The sequence below is a fragment of the Struthio camelus genome, chromosome Z (assembly GCF_040807025.1).
Source record: "Struthio camelus isolate bStrCam1 chromosome Z, bStrCam1.hap1, whole genome shotgun sequence".
Lineage (NCBI taxonomy): Eukaryota > Metazoa > Chordata > Aves > Struthioniformes > Struthionidae > Struthio > Struthio camelus.
Window position 1 is genome coordinate 72,827,391 of NC_090982.1, and position 19,079 is coordinate 72,846,469.

At 41.4% G+C, this 19,079-nt stretch overlaps 2 protein-coding genes across 3 annotated transcripts in view; one reads left to right on the forward strand and one right to left on the reverse strand.

Moving 5' to 3' along the window:
- Positions 1 to 68: 68 nt before the first annotated feature.
- Positions 69 to 4,103, reverse strand: LOC138064371 (RAB7A-interacting MON1-CCZ1 complex subunit 1-like). 2 transcript variants are annotated; one of them, XM_068926496.1, is made up of 6 exons: positions 3,993 to 4,103; positions 3,316 to 3,422; positions 2,716 to 2,862; positions 2,174 to 2,305; positions 1,809 to 1,923; positions 69 to 510 (listed from the first exon to the last, which is right to left on the reverse strand). In XM_068926496.1, exons 1-6 carry the CDS (start codon positions 4,090 to 4,092, stop codon positions 206 to 208), a joined length of 906 nt encoding a protein of 301 aa, XP_068782597.1. In that variant the 5' UTR covers positions 4,093 to 4,103; the 3' UTR covers positions 69 to 205. The 2 variants fall into 2 exon arrangements, with proteins under 2 accessions (XP_068782597.1, XP_068782598.1); XM_068926497.1 differs by lacking the exon at positions 2,174 to 2,305.
- A 13,075-nt stretch (positions 4,104 to 17,178) lies between these two features.
- The window catches only part of LOC138064565 (succinyl-CoA:3-ketoacid coenzyme A transferase 1, mitochondrial-like), a 77,788-nt gene continuing 75,887 nt past the window's right edge, over positions 17,179 to 19,079 (forward strand). The window contains exon 1 of the mRNA XM_068927786.1: positions 17,179 to 17,336. Within this exon, the coding sequence (XP_068783887.1) occupies positions 17,259 to 17,336 (78 nt within the window). The 5' untranslated portion in view covers positions 17,179 to 17,258. The remainder of the gene's footprint in view (positions 17,337 to 19,079) is intronic.

The window sequence follows — 19,079 nt, forward strand, 5'->3', positions numbered from 1 at the left end:
CTTTACTAAACGCTTGTTCTGAAAACACTGTTTTATTGGAGCGATGTTCCAGACGGTCTCGGCATCACTCTCTTTACAACAGAGCATACGTTTTGACCAGTACAGTCAGACAGCTAGTAGTGTTTTGCCTCACTTCCGTGCAGACCGCCTCCCTAGGTGCGAGCCCCAGGCAGCGAGCTCCCCGAAGAGCGCAACAGCAGCAACTCTAGCTGTGGGATTTCCTGAAGTAACACAGCATTTGCCTTGCACTTGTCGTGTTCCACCCTTGTCCTTTTAAAGGTCCTTCGCATACCGCCACATATTTCGTTAATATGTTTTTGCCTGCTGCTCGGAAACCCAGTGATGCACTCTGTGATCCGCAGCATGGGTCACTACTAGACGCTGGATCTGTCGTCTCGCACCTTTCTTGCTTCCCTTCTCCACTTCCCCTTTCTCTGCAGTGTTTCAGTCCCCAGTAGCACATTTCTCCACTGTACATCATCGCCAGTAAGTGCGTATCACTAAATACACCTGCAAAAAGATAATTTAGAACTCAAATACTTTATTCTTCTTTTGTTAAACAAGCATGTGACTTGTTCACTTCAAAATCTTTTTCAGTAACACAGCAAGAATTTTTCAAAAAGCCAGTATATGCCTCCTATTAAAGAGGCATACCAGAGAACAAGTTTCGACCATTAGAGCACCGATACTGCCGAGAACCTGAATCAAAGGCCTTGCTTGTTATTCCATCCATTTTGCCTTTCCACAACGTTAAAATCTTTAGTTTTAAGCTTGACATATAAATATTTGCTGAAAATTGTTTGTATATTTATATTTCTGTATTTCTTTATAATCCATTAAGTGTAGCTATGACTATGCATATTTACTTTAGCACACTTCTATGCCTCCCACACTTTAGGCCTCATGGAAGATGCTATTTCAGCATCAGCTTAACTCAGGTTAACCAGCAGCAGCTTTACTATTTAAATAGAAAGCCACATGGTAAGTGTCCGTGATCATTTCAAAAATAAAAATAAAAATAAAAAAAATCCTACCAAATAAACCTACGAAATCAGCTACTGCACTTGGCTTTGTATTGCGGAACAGAGTTGGAACAGCCTTTCTTGGTCCCTTCCAGGCGAAACTAAATGAGAAAGTGCTCCATCCCATGTATGCATCCGTTCCACAGGACCAGACCAGAGTAAGTTTTGGTAGCGTACAATACGGACCTCATCACCAGCTGTTTAACTTTAAAAATCCACTCCCACTGCATGACGCTAATTGCATTACACTGGCATGGCCTCAGATGCTCAGGTGAAACGCACTATAGTAATACAACGTACATAAAGCTACACTGAAGCGTGATAACCAAGTTTTGGTGACTCTAAAAAAGGTACTCTTTCTACCTGTGTGAAATCAGTAACTCATCATGCCTGTTTTCCCCTAGATCTAGACCAACATGAGAACACTTAGCACCCTCTACAGTCTTATTTATGCTTTTCAGATTTGTCAACTGAAAACTGGATAGTTTTAAAACATGCACGTTGTGCATGAAACACAAACAGCTTCAGTTGTTCATCTTCTCAGATGGACTTACAAACACAGAGAAAATGAACATTACCACCTCCTAAAATCTGTGAGTCACAAGAAAGGAGAGTTAGAAGGGCAGGAAAATACTACTGCTTGCTAATCTCTCACAATTATTTTTTGTTCTAAAATGTTAGTTTTTTAGTACCAATGAAGTCCAACCCGATACAACAAAAATACACAATGAAGGGTTCTATAAAATGGGGCAGTTATTGGGGCATTTTGTAAATTTTTTTTTTTACCTTCACTGAGTAATCTAGCAGTATCTTTATCCTGAAATGAGACATCTTCATCCAGTTGGAGAGGGCATCTAAAGCTAAGCATCTTCATCAAGTAATGGACTCCATCATTAAGGCACTGATTAAAATTTAAAAAAAAAAAAAAAAAAAGAGAGAGAGAGGGAGAGAGAAAAAAACCTACACAAATTCTGAGCCATTTAAAGACAGCCAGAAATGCTTCTAGATACGAAGTCTGCAAGCAGTTATTTAAAAGAAAAAAAAAGAAAAAGCTGTTCTTTAAAAGAAAATGTCATACTTCAAAAGTGTATTTATGGACATTTACACACTCAGGAGATGACCTTTTTTTTTTTTTTTAAAGCCTCTTTTACCTTTTCAAATAAGTCGATATTTTTCCTTAGCCAGTCACTCCTTTCTTTTACAGTGTGACAATACATGTAAAGCAGGGCTCCTTTTCTCCAGTAAAGACATTCGATTAACTCTGTGCCAAGGATGCTGGTGCACTGAAATAAATCCCAGTAAAACGTGCTAAGCCAAAAGTAACCATGTGAACTACACATACGCACACTGACACATGCAAACGGTGTTGTTTCAACCCCTTAACTTCAGAAGATATACTTAAAAGTGATGGTCACAGACACAAGCCTAATACTTTGGATTTAAACAGCAGAAATCATCTGGAATCTTGAAACGTTAGCAGGAAAAATTCTGAGCATCCCGTTAAGTTATCTGAAAAATTATTTATGGGCAATGATTTGGGAATCACTGCTTAAATACAAATAAGACTTGGAATTTTTTCAAAAGACCTCAAATTTTGCTCATCAGAAATGTAAGTGCCGCTATCCTGTTTTAGATTTTTGATTTTTAAATAATAGAATAATTAATTCTCTGACTGAATAATGTTAGTACTCACTTCTTCATTTACGTTGCATTCTTTCACTAGGTCTTCTGGTTCTGAAAGAATACAAATAAGTTCTTTAACTTTTCGTAAGGAATAATCTTCTGGAAAATCTTCATCCACAAGCTGGTTTTCCTCAAAATACGTAATATCTAGGACAGCCTATGAAAATAGGAAGATGCACGATGTAAAAAAAATAAAATAAGTAAAAATAAGTAACATAAGTAAAAAACTGCCAACAAAATAAGCAGCTGGTGGCATACATACAAACTTGTTATAGTTTACAAAATATTACAAGTTTAAAGATAATTTTTAACATTTAATTTTCAACAGTGTTACAAGCTACAACATTGTTAGACTGTTCACAATAAGCAAACTCAAAACCCTTTTTTATGCTCACAATACTTGTACAATTATTATCAACTCTCGGTTACTTTCTAGTCTAGAAAAAAATCGGGCCTATACTTTGGGAAAGTTCTGTAATCACTGCACACACTAACAAGTAAGTGTAGAGATATTTTTCAGTTATATCCTCTTTTCTACACCCTACCTGCTCCTATACCCTACACAGTCAATCTTCTAAAAGCGGTGCACCAAATGCTTTAAATATACTACCTGTGTATAAAGCTGCAAAAGCTTGGAAGGATATGTTTTTTCTTTCTCTTCTTTACAGAGGTCCTTCAGTCTCTCCAGAGTAGCAGAGCCCTTTACTAAGAAAGCATCTGAAGGAAGAATACAAGGCTTTCTTAGCACTGAAGAGCATCCAGCAACAGCCGTGCTTGCTCCCCCTTTTCATTTCATATGCTTTTATTCGTCCTTGTGATACCTACAATAGAGCTGAATAATAAAGTACTTAAACTGGCACTTCGCCCTGTTACGACGACTGCTCTCGTGACCAAATTCACGGCATTAACAGCTATGGTCTGATGCCTCAAAAAATCACTCCAAACACTACACTTGCAAAGAAATCATAAAGTAAAAACGCTGCTTGTTCTTATGCAGCTGTAAATGTTAGGCCTCAACCAGGCTGCTGCAGAGAAGAGTCTCAAGGCTCAGCCTCCGCAGGGAGACCCGCAGAGAGCACCTGAGGCGTTGCTCCGGGGACAAGGCTCTTTCCCTGGGGGGGGGAAAGCGCGGCCCTCCGCAGCCTCCCGGGGACGGGGCCGCCGGCGCTCCCCGCAGCAGGGGCGCGACGAGGGATGCCGCGCAGCACGAGGGCACCAGAGGGCGCAGCGGGCCGGCGGGAACACCACGCAGGGCCCGCTCGGCCCCCGCCCCTTGCGGCCCCTCACCGTCGCCGTCGCCTCCCGCTGCCCGCAGCGCCGCCAGCCGCCGGCCCAGCGCCGCCAGCCGCGGCCGCAGCCCGGGCACGGCGCCGCCGGCCTCCGCCATCCCAACCGCCACCCGCGCCCGGGGCCACGTGACCTGGCGGGGCGGCCACGAGGGCGGCCCGGCCCGGCGGCGCGCACCGGGGCGCTGCTCCGCCGGACGGGGCTGCGCAGGCGCACTCGCGCCGCGGCCTGCGTGCGGCCGTTGGTGGGCGGGCGCGTGCCCCGCCCCGCCCCGCCCCGCCGGCTGGAGGCGGGAGGTGGCGGTTGGGGGGCCGCGGCGGGGCTGGCCCGCGGCCCTCGGTAACGGAACTGGGGCCGCTGCCTTTTTAGAGGACCTTAAAGCTCTTTCCTAGCGGAGGTGTATGGGTTCCCCAAAGTTGCTTCGGGGTGCCTGGGGAGAGCCTTTGGCGCGTCCCTCTGCGCTCGCTCTGGCGAGGTGAGCGCTGTCCAGGCTCCCTGCGAAACGTTTCTTGTGACCTAAAGGGAGTGTTGACAGACTGCCCAAGGGGGGCTGGGCTGCAAATCAGATCGAAAGCTGCTTCTTTTTTCCGTCACTAAATACTTCTTCATTGAGATTTTTTACTTTTAGTATTGGGATTATTTAACTTGTAGAGGTACAATTGCAAAAAGTTGAGCTTAATCATCTTGAACTCCATGCCTGTGGTTAGAGAAATCACGCCTACGCTCCAGTTAATCAGCCAGCTTTAGTGTACTTCATGAACCTGAGGTGCTGAACAGTTTCCATATTATGAAGAAAAATCAATTTTCCTTATATTTTTCGTAACAAAAGCATGCTGCTATACCACTGTAAACCATCCAGCACTATACTTTATGTTGCATTAGCATAACAATAGAGTATTTTACTCTATCATTTCTCTAATTTTCTCTCTCTACTTGTCTAGAAAAAATAGCGCCTAGATGTCCAATTGAGTAATATGTCATGACCTTTCCCAATATTTTGGATTTTGTTAGCTTGAACATTTTAAAAGAATAATTGACTAACAACATTTTTTCCCTACTTGCATGATAATCTTAACTTTTTCAAGTCATATAATACTTGTTTGTTAGTGTCTGTGTCCCATTAGCGTCCTTTAGAGAAAGTGGATGCAGTTTACTGATGTATTTTAAATTAGGTAGTGAAAAGTCACCTACCTACCCATGCTCAGATGTTTTTAGTATTAACCTCGTTATGCAATACGTAAGAGTTGTCAAACAGACTAAATACAACACAAAAATAAAACCTAGAAGGCAAAATTATGTTTGCTTCCAGAAATAATTTGATTTCTGGAAGAAAACTGCTAATATTTTAGCTGGATATGTATTGCCATTTACTCCTGCATAGTCTGTATCCAGATAGAGCTCTTCATCTAAGGAACACTTGTGTTAACAATACCAAAATTATCCTGACAATTAAGCATAATTATAACGGAGAGTAGAGGATATGGTGCTTTATGTTTTAAATGAAATGCAGCACTTCCCATGTTCATTTTGGGAATGACAAATGTCTGTGCATTGAAAAGTTCCTTTTTGGTTCCTCAGATTCTTTGCTTGCTTGTTCCTGCCCTTACTTTTTTTTTTTTTTTTTAATTCCAGGCTTTGATTTTATGTCTTAGTTGCTTTTTTTATAACTAGTCAAGTGGGTCATCCCTTAATAGTGAAGGAAATGTCAGACATTTTTTCAGGATGTCCGTGGTAACAGACAAATGGAAAAAATGTGGTGGTGTCCACTTTTCTGAGGAAAAGTTGAACCTGAAAGGTTTTTGCCCCCCTCCCCGACTTGGCTTTACCATGAAATGTGGTATGGTCTATCATCTGTAAATGAGCGGAAGACACCTATAGTGGCTTTCAAGCTCTTTCCCTGTGTTGTGCCCTACACACTTCCTGTTGGGAACTGATTTGCAAGGAAAGAGGGTGGCTTGAGTTTTGGGTAAATTCCTTGACAAACTACAAGGAGGAGGATAAACTAGGAAAGGAGGGCTTGTGCTGAGACAGGATGGGAAGGTGCCTCCTTAGTGCGTTGTGGGAGCCCTAACCTCTCTTTGGACTCTCCCTGCGCCTGGCTGGAGTGGCTTCTGAACAGCTCCAGTATCCATCCCTCCTTTAAGCTGTATCCGTGAAGTCACTAAAACCTCAAGCTGTATTTTGTAATTTAGAGAGTTGCTGTGCTAATCTTCCCACACCTTGCAAACCACTCAGTTCTCAAGTTTGATAAAAGAATGGCTATCTGATTATTTGAGAGAACAAGGACTTCAGTCTGCCTCATATTTTGTTTTTGCTTAGAACTCGTTCGGATCAAATCCCTTCCAAGCGTTTGAAAGAGAATGTCCTGGTTTGGGGTTTACTACCTCTCCCTTTTTTTTTTTCAGGCTTGGGAAATCTTACAATTCAAATTCTCAGAGCTTCATACAAAGAGAACATTGTGTCTACTATTTTTCTGAAAGCCTTCTGTGTTTAAGAAAACTCATTCCTTCTGGATGACTCTTACATAAATTATATGGGAGCAAAAAATCCTATTTTTACCCTTTAGAGCTACTTTAAGGAATGGTTACAGTATGGTAAAACAATTTCTGGTGAAGATATTGCATGAACTTTGTGAAATTTTACTGCCTAGCACTTGCTGTTTTTAAAGCTGCAGTTACTAACAAGGCAAAACATAAAGCGGTACCTATTTGAAGACAGACAGTGTTCCTAAATGGGTGGAAGCACGACAGGAAAAGGAAGTGTATCACAGTGTTTTAAATAGCTGTGGTTGATGGAAAAGGGAAGGCTGTTAAGGTTTCTTCCTTTGGAGCCAGGAATGCGGCATTGCCACAATTGTGTCTTCCCAGCATTTGGGATTTATATATAAATGCACCTCTGTGTGTGTTGGCCCTTGTGAGTATATACGTATACACAATGTATATGCTTTTATATGGAGTATATATTTAAACATATAATATTCTTTGTTTCTGTGCAGTGACTTTGGAATTACACAAGCGATAAATATGGCTATGATTTTTTGTGTTATAAATTTGTATTTCCAGCATATGCATTAGGATCTATTTTCATTGAACTTTTTTTTTTTTTTTTAACTGCAGTGGATTCCACTGCTTCTTTCCTTCCAAGCCACGTACTGTTTATGTCCTTTTGAAATTTGTTTGTATAAATGAGAACAGACTGGTTACAAGTACACACTTTGGAAATACTTTTGTCCTGTGCTATTCCATCAGCACTTATTACCTATTCTGATATATTTAACAGTGAAACTGGGATGTCTTGACATCTTTAAATATGTGAAAACTTTAAGCATACGTATATTCAAGACCTATAATAATTTCTAATAATTTATCTTGCTTTAGACAATGATTTGTAACCTCTTTTATTTGTGAAAGTTAAAGAATTTCTTTGGTCATGATGTGTGTTGTTCCTCTTTGTACTCAGTGTTACCAAAGCTCATAATTACAGAGAGGAACTGGAAAGCCACTGTGGTAGGAAAATGTTGTTAGCTCTAATTAAAAGTACAGGATTGTCTGGAGAAAACAGCTTTTCACAGCAATGAAAGATAAACTTTTGTCATTTTTAGTAGTCTCAAGAGCTTTTAAGTTCTGCAGGTAGTGCAAATTTTCTTGAACACATTAGTGGGATGATAGTGAAATCATACTAATTATTGGAGAAAGTAACCTGAGAGAAATTTTGTTAGTTGAGGATTATGAGAAATGTTGTCTATGTAAATAGTTGAGAGAAAATGAGTTTGTGAAAAGGTGTTACAGAATATTTGATCCTTTACCTGTCTTTTGTCATTCTACTTTTTGAATCAATTCTTTTTGCTCTTGAAGGTAAACAAAAAAGTTATTTGTGGTTTCATGCACAGGAACTATTAGGCAAGGGTATATATTTATTCTTTGTGAGCTTCGTGAGTGTGTTATATATAATGTTATCTCTATTTATAAGAAAGATGGTCAGTATTAAGGTACCAGCTTTGAAATGTCTGTCTGATTCATACAGGAAGATGCATGCTTTCACATACGGCATATGTGGAACTAATAAAATACAAGTTACCAGGGAAGGTGTGCAAAACTGGAAGTTAATCCAGACGATGCTAAGAAAGTGGGAAGTAGTCACCAAGGAGTTCCTCTGTGTTCATGGAGTTAAGCTTTGTGACATGATTTCCAGAAATCAGGGTCATGGCAGGCAAGAACGTCAAATCATTGAATAGAAAAGTATCTAAATCAGTCAGTCCTCTACTATTGTCTTTTTATTTAGACGCATACATACCCTCTTGCTCTGCATCAAATGGAAAATAAAACCGTGTGTTCAGTATGAAATATAGTTAAGTCAGAGCATTTGATATTCACATGGTTAGTCTCAAACGTGAAATCGGGCCTGAGGGCGAGCTGTAGTGGAATGTTACTTTTGCACCAGTGGTTGTGAAACACATTAGTTACAGAGAAGCATGTGAATGCCAGCTATTAAAAGACATTGTAGCTGTGTTGTACTTTTGTTTGCCTAACCTTGCACGACCGTTCCTTGCCTACCTGTTTCAAGTGTACGTGCAGGTTGGGTTTGTCCCCTGACAAAATATAAAACAGCTGCTTTCTTATGATGTGGCCTTCTGCACGGGGGACAATATGGCATCGGATTTGCATGTGAATAGGTTCTGAACATATGAGAGGATTTAGCAGTTGATTGTTGATTATTAGGAAATGATATGCAGTGAGCTTTGAAGATGTAGCTGCTCTTCTGAAGTGACCTCCCTATAAAAAGGGGGCATGAGACCAACAAGTAGGGATTGCTTTTTGGAGCTGGAGAAGGTTCAGGTAGCTTTTTAAACAGTAACTATAAAGTGTGCAAATGCCTCTATTAGAATGAAACAGTTTACTTAGAACAGGCAAGACGGGATTTTTCTGCTGTATGGTTACTGATCAAAGAACTGCGTGTACTGTGGACGCGTGCAATACAGGAAGACTTGCTTACTGTAGCCTTCACGCCTGCCTCCATAACTGGGCATTACAGATTATTGTTTATGTGATTTAGGGTATTGTTTCACAGCTGACTTTTAGCTAACATAAAAATAATGTCATTCGGTCAAAAAACAAGTGACCATAAACTTGTCCCTGATTGTGTGCTCCCAGCCTTTAATTGTATTAATCCGAGAGTCACATGACAGTATGGTGTATGAGATCAGTTTGCTTATCGGACTAAATGCTGATAATTTTTCCCACAGACCTAGCCTCCAGTTGGATCACTAAACTGATCTATGTAACCATGAGCTGTATGAGACGCATAACTGTCAATTTGGTGGGTTTGGCTCCTGTCTGAGACTTGTAACTTCCCTCCTGAAGCTGTTATGTGTAACTTATGCTCAGAGAACCTTCATCTGGCTTTTAGTAAACTTTTATGGCACCATAAGAGGTTTTATAAACTGTTGATTCTCTTGGATCATAGCACACTTAAATCTGCTAATTGGCGTTTTGTATTAACTGATGTGGCACTTAGCATTAAAGCTTTTCTGGTTCTTCTAGGTTTTCCCCTGAGAAAAAAACATACCTTTTCCTGGAAGAATCATGGGATGGATAAGAACAAATGTTTCTGTTCCTGTTGTGCTGCATGCATTTCTAAAACACAGCAAAGAGGAGCCACCGTTCGTGCTTGAGAAAGTTTTATGAAAGACAGAGGTGTCATATCATAGCTTGGCAAGCATTTCTTTTGGAAAAGTTTAACCAGCTGCTCTGCTCTGCTGCCTCTTCCTCCCGCTTGGTTTGAAGCCTCCCCTCCCCTTTTTCTGGATTGCAGTTCAATGTGCAGTCACATAAAGGGCTGTACTGTCCTGACTGATGGGTGACTGGCATGGAGTGGGGTAGGCAGTATGAACTGGAAACAATACCAGTCAAACTATGCTTTAGAAGTAGAACCTGACCTATTTTACTCTGCCTTTAAAGAGAGGTTACTTGAGTCTTGAGTTTGGAATCAAAATTCAAACTTAGAGCCTCTTCCCTCTCACACAAAACTTTAAGGGATGCTGAATGCTTCCTTTACCTTCAGACTCATTTTTAAAAAGTCCTCTGTTGAAAAGAGGGGGAGTTTTACCAAATAAGAAAATACAGTGAATCTCTGCTGGTTATCTTTTTTTTTTGGACAGGAAACATCAATGTCACTTACTACATACATAGTGTTAGTATATTCGTGTTTACTTTAACTTGATCTATAATTAAGCAGTAAAATATCTCTAATATTTGTTATATTATTACCTATTTGCTGTTTATTATCTTGCTACTTCTTAGTTCAGCCAGATGGTCCAGCTATTTGCTCACAGTATACCTCAGTGAAGAAAATTTGATAGTACTTGTTAGTTTTCCATTGAGTTTTAGAAAAATCATTCAGAAGTTTCAGAAAATTTGGGAAAATAACCTGATACATTATTTTTAAAAATACATTAGCAGTCTTTGCTAAATTGTACAGCGAGGTAACTGACCACCCTGCCTTGTCAATCTAGAAAGTTAACACAGCTATACAGTATTTTCATTTTAAGTAAAAAATCAGAGGTGATATTCTCCTGACGAAACTTTGGGACTCTGTTGGCATTTCTAACTATGACTGTTAAAGATAGTGGTCACTATAAAACAGTCACTTCAAGCTCTGGAAAAGTGCTGGAAGCTCATACTAAAGAAAAGAAGGGGTTGGGGGGGGGGGCCTGAGAATTCAGCCTTTATAATTTGCAGTAGTAAGTCCATAAAAGCAGCAGCTATTTTTTGGAGCTGTGACATTTTCCTTTTTGGGTAGAGCTTGAAAACAAAAAATTATTTTTTTAGAATTATAAGAGCATAATTTTCATATAACATTTTGGCAGCACTCAGGGATTGTCTGTACATCCAATTATAGACATGTACATTTTTGGGAATATAATTATTTATTTTAGAGCAACTTAAACTAATGGCTTATGTCATTAATTTGTCATGACAGGTCACCACAGAAGAATTTGTTTTATGTCTATAACATAGAATGAATTAATGCCGTTCCCTAAAAAATAGAAACGTGGAGAAGATCACATGAGAACTCATCTGCTGCAAGAGCAAGAAGTCTGTGTTTCTGATACACTCAGGGCAAAGGAGGATGCACATTGTCTACATTCTTGAAGTCTGTTAGCTGGTGGCATGCTTGTTAAAAGTACCCTCTTGAACCGATGTTCAAGTAAGTACTTTATGTTTCAAAGGCCTAAATAAATAAATATAAATATTACTGAGATTTAAAGAACAATTTTTGTCACAAGTAATTCTTCCGTCACATTCCTACACAACTGTAGGAATGGTGAGCTATGATTATAGTAACCAAGGTTTTATTCTGTGATGTAAATGGGAGATCTAAGATCATTACTTTATGACAGATTTTCTGATTCGTGTTGTGGATAACTTGCAACCTCATTGAAATTCTCAAGTTCTTACTTGATGTGATCAACAATTTAAATGCACCACATCCAGGAAGCTTCATATTCACTCACTGGGTGAATAATCTAAAATTGTGTGAATTAGACTTTCAAAAGGCCCTCTAAAATTCTATGAGATTCACCATTCCCATAGGAATTATTCAACTGAGTCCACCTGGTTACCGTTGTTATTTAAAGTTATGTATGTGAAACTTGGTAGAGAAGTAACATCTAATTGGGGCCTGCTATTTTAGGTGACGGAAGCCATTGATGCTGGAGGAAGATAAATGTAAAACTGCTTCCCTTTCCTGCTTGAGAGTTCAGTAGGATGCCACAGGCTGTTACAAGTGTGCTCGATATATTGTGGCATTTAATGGGGGTGTTTCACTATAGTAATATCAATCTGAAATGGTTTTATTTCCTAAAACTGTACAAAACCCCCACAGCTGAGTGCTGAAGTCCTCAGGGAACTATCAGAGTATGGCTTCAATCTGGCCCCTCAAACAGACCTTCCTGATCTTTAGGTGACGTTTGCAACTGATGGATTCGAGAGTTAGAGACCTGAGGCTGTCCTGAGAAATAGCTGGGTGCCTGAAAATGTGAGGTGCTCACCCACACTTAGGCTTAGCAGGCCTCCAAGCTCCTTTTGAGTGTGTTTTTGTAGAACCAAGTTTAAAGTCAGACAGTTAAGCCAGAACCAGGGGAGAGCTGAAGGAAAACCCACATTTCTAAGACTGATTGACTGATTCTATGGTCTTTTTAAAAGATGGACGAATGAATGTAAGTATTCTTTTTAAATGTATTTATGAAGAATTCAACAAAAGTTTCAGATTTTGCCATATATTCCATGTGAAAGTTTCGTTACCTTCCTTACTAGTTCTTACCAATTCTTCTGTTCATTTGATTGCCACTGAAAAATGAAATGGAACAGGAAACAGCTGTCTGATTTGCCTACATGTACAATTTTTAGCTCATGCTTTGTCTTGAGAATGTTAACCCAATTACTGATGAACTGGCCCACTGTAAAAGGGAAGTGGTTCTGAACTCCAGAGAGTTGCTCCTCGGTAGCTGAATGGACAAGAAGAATTGGGCAAAACAAGTAATTCAGATAAGACTGTCTTATCAGAGCATGTAGGGAACCGACTCCCTAAGGATGATAAAATAATTACGTAGGCTTGGACCTCAGGCATGAGTTTGCGTGCCAGACTCTTGTAGCCAAGAAATGGTGGTTGCCAAATAAGCACCACGCCCATGAAATGGATGACAAAGTCCAAGTTTCAAAAAGGAAACCAGCTTTATAGGTGAAACTTGTAACTTAAACAGATGCTAGCCTTTTGTAATTCTTGATTAGCATCTGTGCAGTTGGCTTATTCCACAGCACTATCTGCAATGGGAGTTGTGTGGTTTGTTTACTGTATACAACTCCTGCAGATGTGGTTCTACATTATCCTCTTCAGTTTCTGTAGTTGTTTTGGTAAGTTGCGTATCAAACACAAATAAAGAGTTTTTTTTTTTCCTAACAGTTTTGCACATTCTTCCTAGATTCTGAGTTTCGAATACATACTAATTCTGTTTGCAGATGAAGTCAGTTTGAAAGTACCTCTATGTAGCTTTTAACTATACCATTGCATTGGAAAAGCCTGTTGCAGTAGTGCTAACAAACATGAACTGACGTGCAGCATGACAGCTGCTCAGGATTCCTGTTTCCAGTTTACTGTTCCAGTAGCCCCTTTTGTTTTGTTTTGCTTTAATCTTCTACAACACTATCTGTTTAGAGTGTAAAATAACCCCATGATTTCTGTTTAGCCAAAGGAAGAAAAAACTTTCCTGTTCTGCTGCATTCTTGCAGCAAAAAACTCCTGGCAAAAAATGAGGAGTAAGAGATTAGTAGCATTCCTCAGCAAGAACTAAAAGCATTCTCTATAAATGTTGGTGTACAAATATATGGCACTTTTGCAGCTGGTGTCTGTGAATATCTGCTGAATAGGCCTTTTGTTTTTTCTCATTCCTGCAGTAAGGGAATTAATGATAAATCGGTTATCCTTCTTCCAGAACTAGTAGGCGTATTGGACTGTCGCTGTTGAAGATTATTACTTTTCACTACTTTTGATTGTATTGATGACAGTTACTAAATGTATGTTATTAAAACCTGAACAGAGTTGCTAAGGATCATGTTGAGTAATAGTTTTCTGTTTTTTAATATACAAAATTGACTGACTTTAATTTTTAAGTTCTGTATAACTTAACATGGTAAGTGTTCTGGTTTTGAATTGAGGTGTAGAATTTGCAATTGCTGGAAAATTTGAAATTCTCTGTCTATTTTTAAGACCATGAAATTACAGTAACCAGTTAACTGTGGATTTAACTGAGTTTTCAGTGGCTATTTCTGTTAGGATTGCGGAGGTTAATAACTGAATAACTTGCTGTAATAACTTTAATTCTCTAGCTTTGACCTTGTATAAAATATTCAGTGGCTTCGAAAAAGTTTTGCGTAGTTGCCTATCCTAGCTTATAATCATGATACACAATCTGACATGATATTAGAAACTCTCTATATAAAGTAGGACATCCTGCCTAAAATATGAAAGTACTAAAATAGAAATAGGAAAAGGATGAAGCAAGCAAAAAAATCCCCCTGCTAGATTTTTCAATCTACTTATCCAATATGCTCATGAGAACTTCCTTAGAAGTTTTTATAGTTACTTGAATTAACCGTATTCCTATAGTCTACTAAGATATTCATTGTAGCAAAAATATGTAGTATTTTTCTATTGACTGCTCAAAAGTTCATTCACAGATAAAGAAGTGTAACCAAAAAGCTGTTGATTATTATGTAGCTTCAGGATCCTCTCATACCTTGGTATCCTCTTTGATCCTAAGCTTAGGCCTGCAAAGAGGAAATCTTGCCAGTAGGGCAAAAGCGTTCCTCAGCAGCTCCCTAGGTCGTTTTCCTTCAGAAATCTTGGCTCTATGGTTCTCTCCCTTGCTTTACACTGCCATAGCTATTTAGACGTTTGGCTTTTAGGGTTTTTATTTTGCTTTGTTTTGTTTTCCACTTTGATTTTGCCTTTGGTGTTTATGTTTAATTTTATATGTATTTATTAATGAAGTGAGCTTTCATTTGGTGACTACCTGCTAGTTTTCAGCAAGTACAGCTTTGACTAGACTCACAAATGCTTCTATGTAATGAGTAAATTTTTCTTTGTAATGACCTTCCTTTCACCTGACCCTTGCTAATAAGTTTATATTTACAATTTTAATATTTAAGTTCACGTGACTGACCACTGTAATCATTGGTGATGCAGCTGGCAGCCCTTTTCTCTTTCCCGAGGTAAATATATATCCTATAAAAGCTATGAGTGGATCTTAAAATTGTTCAATAGTGTTGCACAGGTCGATGCGGTTATTCTCATGTTGCCAGCAGGAATGCATTTATTACTATGCAGTACCTTTAGGTCTGTAACCTGCAGTATGTTTAAGGTTTTTTTCCCCTCTGAATCTTTCCTTGATTTGCTTTTCCTTGTAGAAATTCCACTCTTGAAGAAAGATGTAGATGTTATGAATTACCTTCTTTCATTCTCTTTGAGCTTCCCTTCCGTATCCAGGGATTCAGATTCATTCTACTTTATCTCAAGATGAGTTTCCTGTGCTCTTAAACAAGTAATATCAAAAGTATGTAAGTATTTTGAGTAATATTGGAAAGTATGTAAACACCAGCCTCTTGTTTCAAATTGGGACCTATTAACGTGTTGGAAGGTAAGTTTAGGTGTTCTGTGCATGTATTCTAGATACTGCATAATTTAACAAGCTTTCCCTTCTGTTTGATTCAATATGTGATTTTCATGGCTCAGCGATTGAATTTTCTTGCCAAATTCTAATGGGTCTAACAAACAGGCAAAAATCTAGTTAAAAGTATAACAACTTTATAAACAAATGTTGATGAGACGTTTACCCAGAAATAAATTGGTTATCTCAGAGTTCTGGTAAGATCTTCCCCCTATACAGATAAAAGCAAGTAGGTAAAAAATGCCCGCATGTTTGCTAACTCTTTTATGGCTTTTGTTGGACTTCTCTGAGACACGGTATTTCAGTGTATTGCACTGGTCTGACTTTGACGTGTTCGTATGCTCGGTAGCAGTATAACTAAAGGGTGTTATAACGGAATATGCAATCATTAACCTGCAGTTGCTCCAAAATACCTATCTACTAACTTGTATTTGGCATTAAGGGCTTAAAACTCTCCCACTATTCATCTCTAAATGTTGTTAAAGGTGAGAAATGTTTGACTAATGTCACATGCTTGACACTGACGGTAATTTGTAGCTCTTCACACCTAGAACTGCCCCAGACTTAGCTGGCTAACTAAATCCAACAGGTGTTTAGAAACAAAACCATTCCTGATCTAAATCCCCGAGAGCCCAACACGAAAGCAGTGTCCACCACACATTTCACTGGCATCTGCAAAATTTGTCAGTTTTATGCAGTGTAGCTACAAGTACCACTTCTCTGAAAATGCGTAAGAGACTGACATGGTGGAGGCCAGTGAGACACAGCCAAATTCTGCTTCTAGGTGTCGCAGAGCAGCACCCTGAAGGCTGGACCTGTGTTTGGAATAAAGTGAAATAACGTGCACGGACACAAAGAGCGAGGCTAGTGGCACTCCGTTAAAATGTTGGCTTCCTGGTTGTAAATTATCCTTTGTCACATTCAACCCTCTCTAAGTTCTGTATAGCAAGGCTGGCAGCTGCGCTGGAGAGAGCCTGGAAACAACAATAGCAATGTGGCAGGAGAGAAGTGTGACCTCGTGTCGTGTCTGGGGGGAATTCATCTTTTCCTGCATCTAAACCGCTTGTCACATTTTTCTCTGTATCTTCCATCAGGCATCATTAGGGCATGAACTGATCACTCCGGGTATTTTTAGAAAGTGTAAATGATGGTGGAGGCATGCTGTGAATTTTCCGTTTAGCAGGAACAGAACTGCTAGCAGGAAACCGTTCGCATCATGTGACTGAACAAGTATCCATCTATTCTAGTAACATTTTTTCCATCCAACATAGCCTCCAAGCGCCTGGTAGAGACCATGTGCTTACAGGAGACTGGCTAACCTTGAGCACTACAGCTCTGCACGTTAACCATTCAAAGCGCCTATCAGCAGCTCCGTTCTAGTGTTTTTGATTCTTGACCACAGATTGCTGGAAGAAAAATCGAAGTGGCCTTTTCTGAATATGTAAGAAAACCATCTACAAGTAAATCAGCAAATTCTGGGTCACGTTGGAAGACTTGAGAGACAGCTTCTCAGGGAGACCTCCGTGGTGGCGCCTCTGGGTTGTCTGTGGAGGTGATAGAGCCTTACAAGTAAAACGGGGCGGGGGGGGGGATAATAATAATAATAAAAAACAGTTTAACACGGAAATGGCTTGCAGCACTGACACGTGCTCCGCGCGTGTCCTTGTCTCTTGGACGCCCCTCCGGCGTTGCGGCCCGGCGCTGCTGCCGCCCTGTGCTCCGCGGGCGCGGCGGCTCGCCTCCGGGGGGAAGGCGGGGGCCAGGCCCGCAGGGGGCACGGCGGCGCCCGGGCCGGGCCCGGGTGGCCCCGCTGCCGCTCGCCCGGCGGCGGCGGAGGCGGCTGTACAGCGCTCCGCTCCGCGCCGCGCCCGCGCCCCGCCTGGGCCAGCGCCGACGTCAGTGGGCGCCGCGCCCGCGCCCCCCACCCGCCCTCGGCCCACGTGACCCGCCGCCGGCCGGCCGGCCGGCCCGCGCCCCTCGCCCGCCGTTGCGCAGAGGCGCCGCCCGCGCCGCTCCCCGCCCCAGTGCCGCGCAGCGCGAAGATGGCGGCCTGCAAACTCCTCCTGCCGCCCCGCGGCCGCCGTATCCTCCTGGGCGCCGCGCGGGCCGCCCGGGCGGAGGTAAGGCCGCCCCGGCCCCCCTCGCCGCCGGCTCGGCGGCCCGTGGCCGTGACCTTGGCGGGATGAGGGGCGGCTCGGCGCGGTGCGAAGCGGGTGGGGGCGGCGGAGGGCGGGCAGCAGCCGCGGGCCGGGGGGCGCTCGGCTCGCAGCTGCCTGGGATGCTGTGACCTGGGGCGACGGGGGCTGGAGACGTTGCACCGAATTTCTTTTTTTTTCGAAGTCTGAAATCGCTGTATAATTACAGGAAGTCGCTTTATATATATATATATATGCGTGTGTGTGTGTATGCATACCCACACATGTGTATAGATATAGATACATGCACACATAACTGCCCAGCGTTTTCCTAGACGTGGGCTGCATGCGGGTGGACAGGGGAACGCGAGAGGGTCCGGGTCAGCTAGCACGGTGCCCGGCACCTTGTCCTAAATTCCCATTCACGAATGCCCTGAGTTCTGTTGCGTAGCCGGGTCGCTCCTTTGCTTCTGCCCTTCCTAGGGGAAGGCTCTTCGGGACCCCACTGATCTACTGGTGTTCAGCCTGCGTGTGACTGTACTCCAAGTAGTTTCTTCTTGAGCCAGAATTGTTTCTTTGCCTTTTCGTGTTGTTGTTTTGCTTTAGTTTAAGCTCACCTACTCTCCTTCTCACCCCCAGGTTTATTCCTGATGTGTTTATGGATAATAATTGTATCTTTTTCAGCCTTTGTTTTGCTAAGTTGTTTTGCTCTTCCGTATTATTTCCTTCTGTTCTGCTGATTATCCTAATGGCGGATCTGTTCCCATCTTATTTCTGTCCCTCTTGAACCTGGGCAGCCAGACTCACAGCCGAGTGCAGGGTGTTTAACTTCCCCGGCCGGGGTTGTGGGTTAATGTGGGTGCTCTCTGGCACCTTGGCTTAATGAAAACTCATAGCCCTCAAACAGCAGAGTGGGTGGGTAAGGGACTGAGGAAAAACATGTTTAGAACAGTAGGGCAGACACCCTTCTTGGAGCTATCCAACCTGGTATTGCATAACACAGCCTGCCTCATTGTAACTGTAACCTGTTTTTTTTTTTTTTTTTTTACCCTGTCTTAGAAGAGGTCTGGTACAGACCTTGATTTTGACTTGGCTTTTGTTTTTTTGGTCCAAGTTCCTTTGATTATCCATTTGTCTTTTCCTTTTATTGTCACACTTCATGTCTACATTTGCGTAAAGTTCAAGTACTCTTTCTGTTATTGTTATGTTTACATAACACCTGAAATAAGTTCAGAAGAATCCACCGGGAACTGGATTTCGCTGTTAGTTTCTTCTGACTGTCTTGACAAAGCTTTGTGGCCAGTGGCAGACACTTTTGCTGTTATACTGGCATTACATCTTTATTTTCATCTTCATTTCTTTCTAACTGTAATTAAGAGTCAGACAAAGATTATATAACTTACTCTTAAGGAAGTTGGTCACAATGACTGAAGAGATAAATGCCATTATTTGTGTGCCTAGGGGCAAGGATAGTGAGTTTCTTAGGACCAGAATTTGCTGCTTCTTGAATGAGGATAAACAGAGTAGTGTATACTCTTTTAATCTTAGAATATTGTTCCCCACAGTTACAGGTATACCTGTTTAGGTTAGGTTTAGGGAAAAGGTACCTGTGGTGCCTTTAAAATGTTGTTGCCCATGTGTCCATGGGGTGAGTGGCCTGGCCTCTCTCCAGCCCTGCCTCTTTCGTCAGGCCTGAGGGCAAGGAGCCATCCTGCCCTGCCGCTTGCC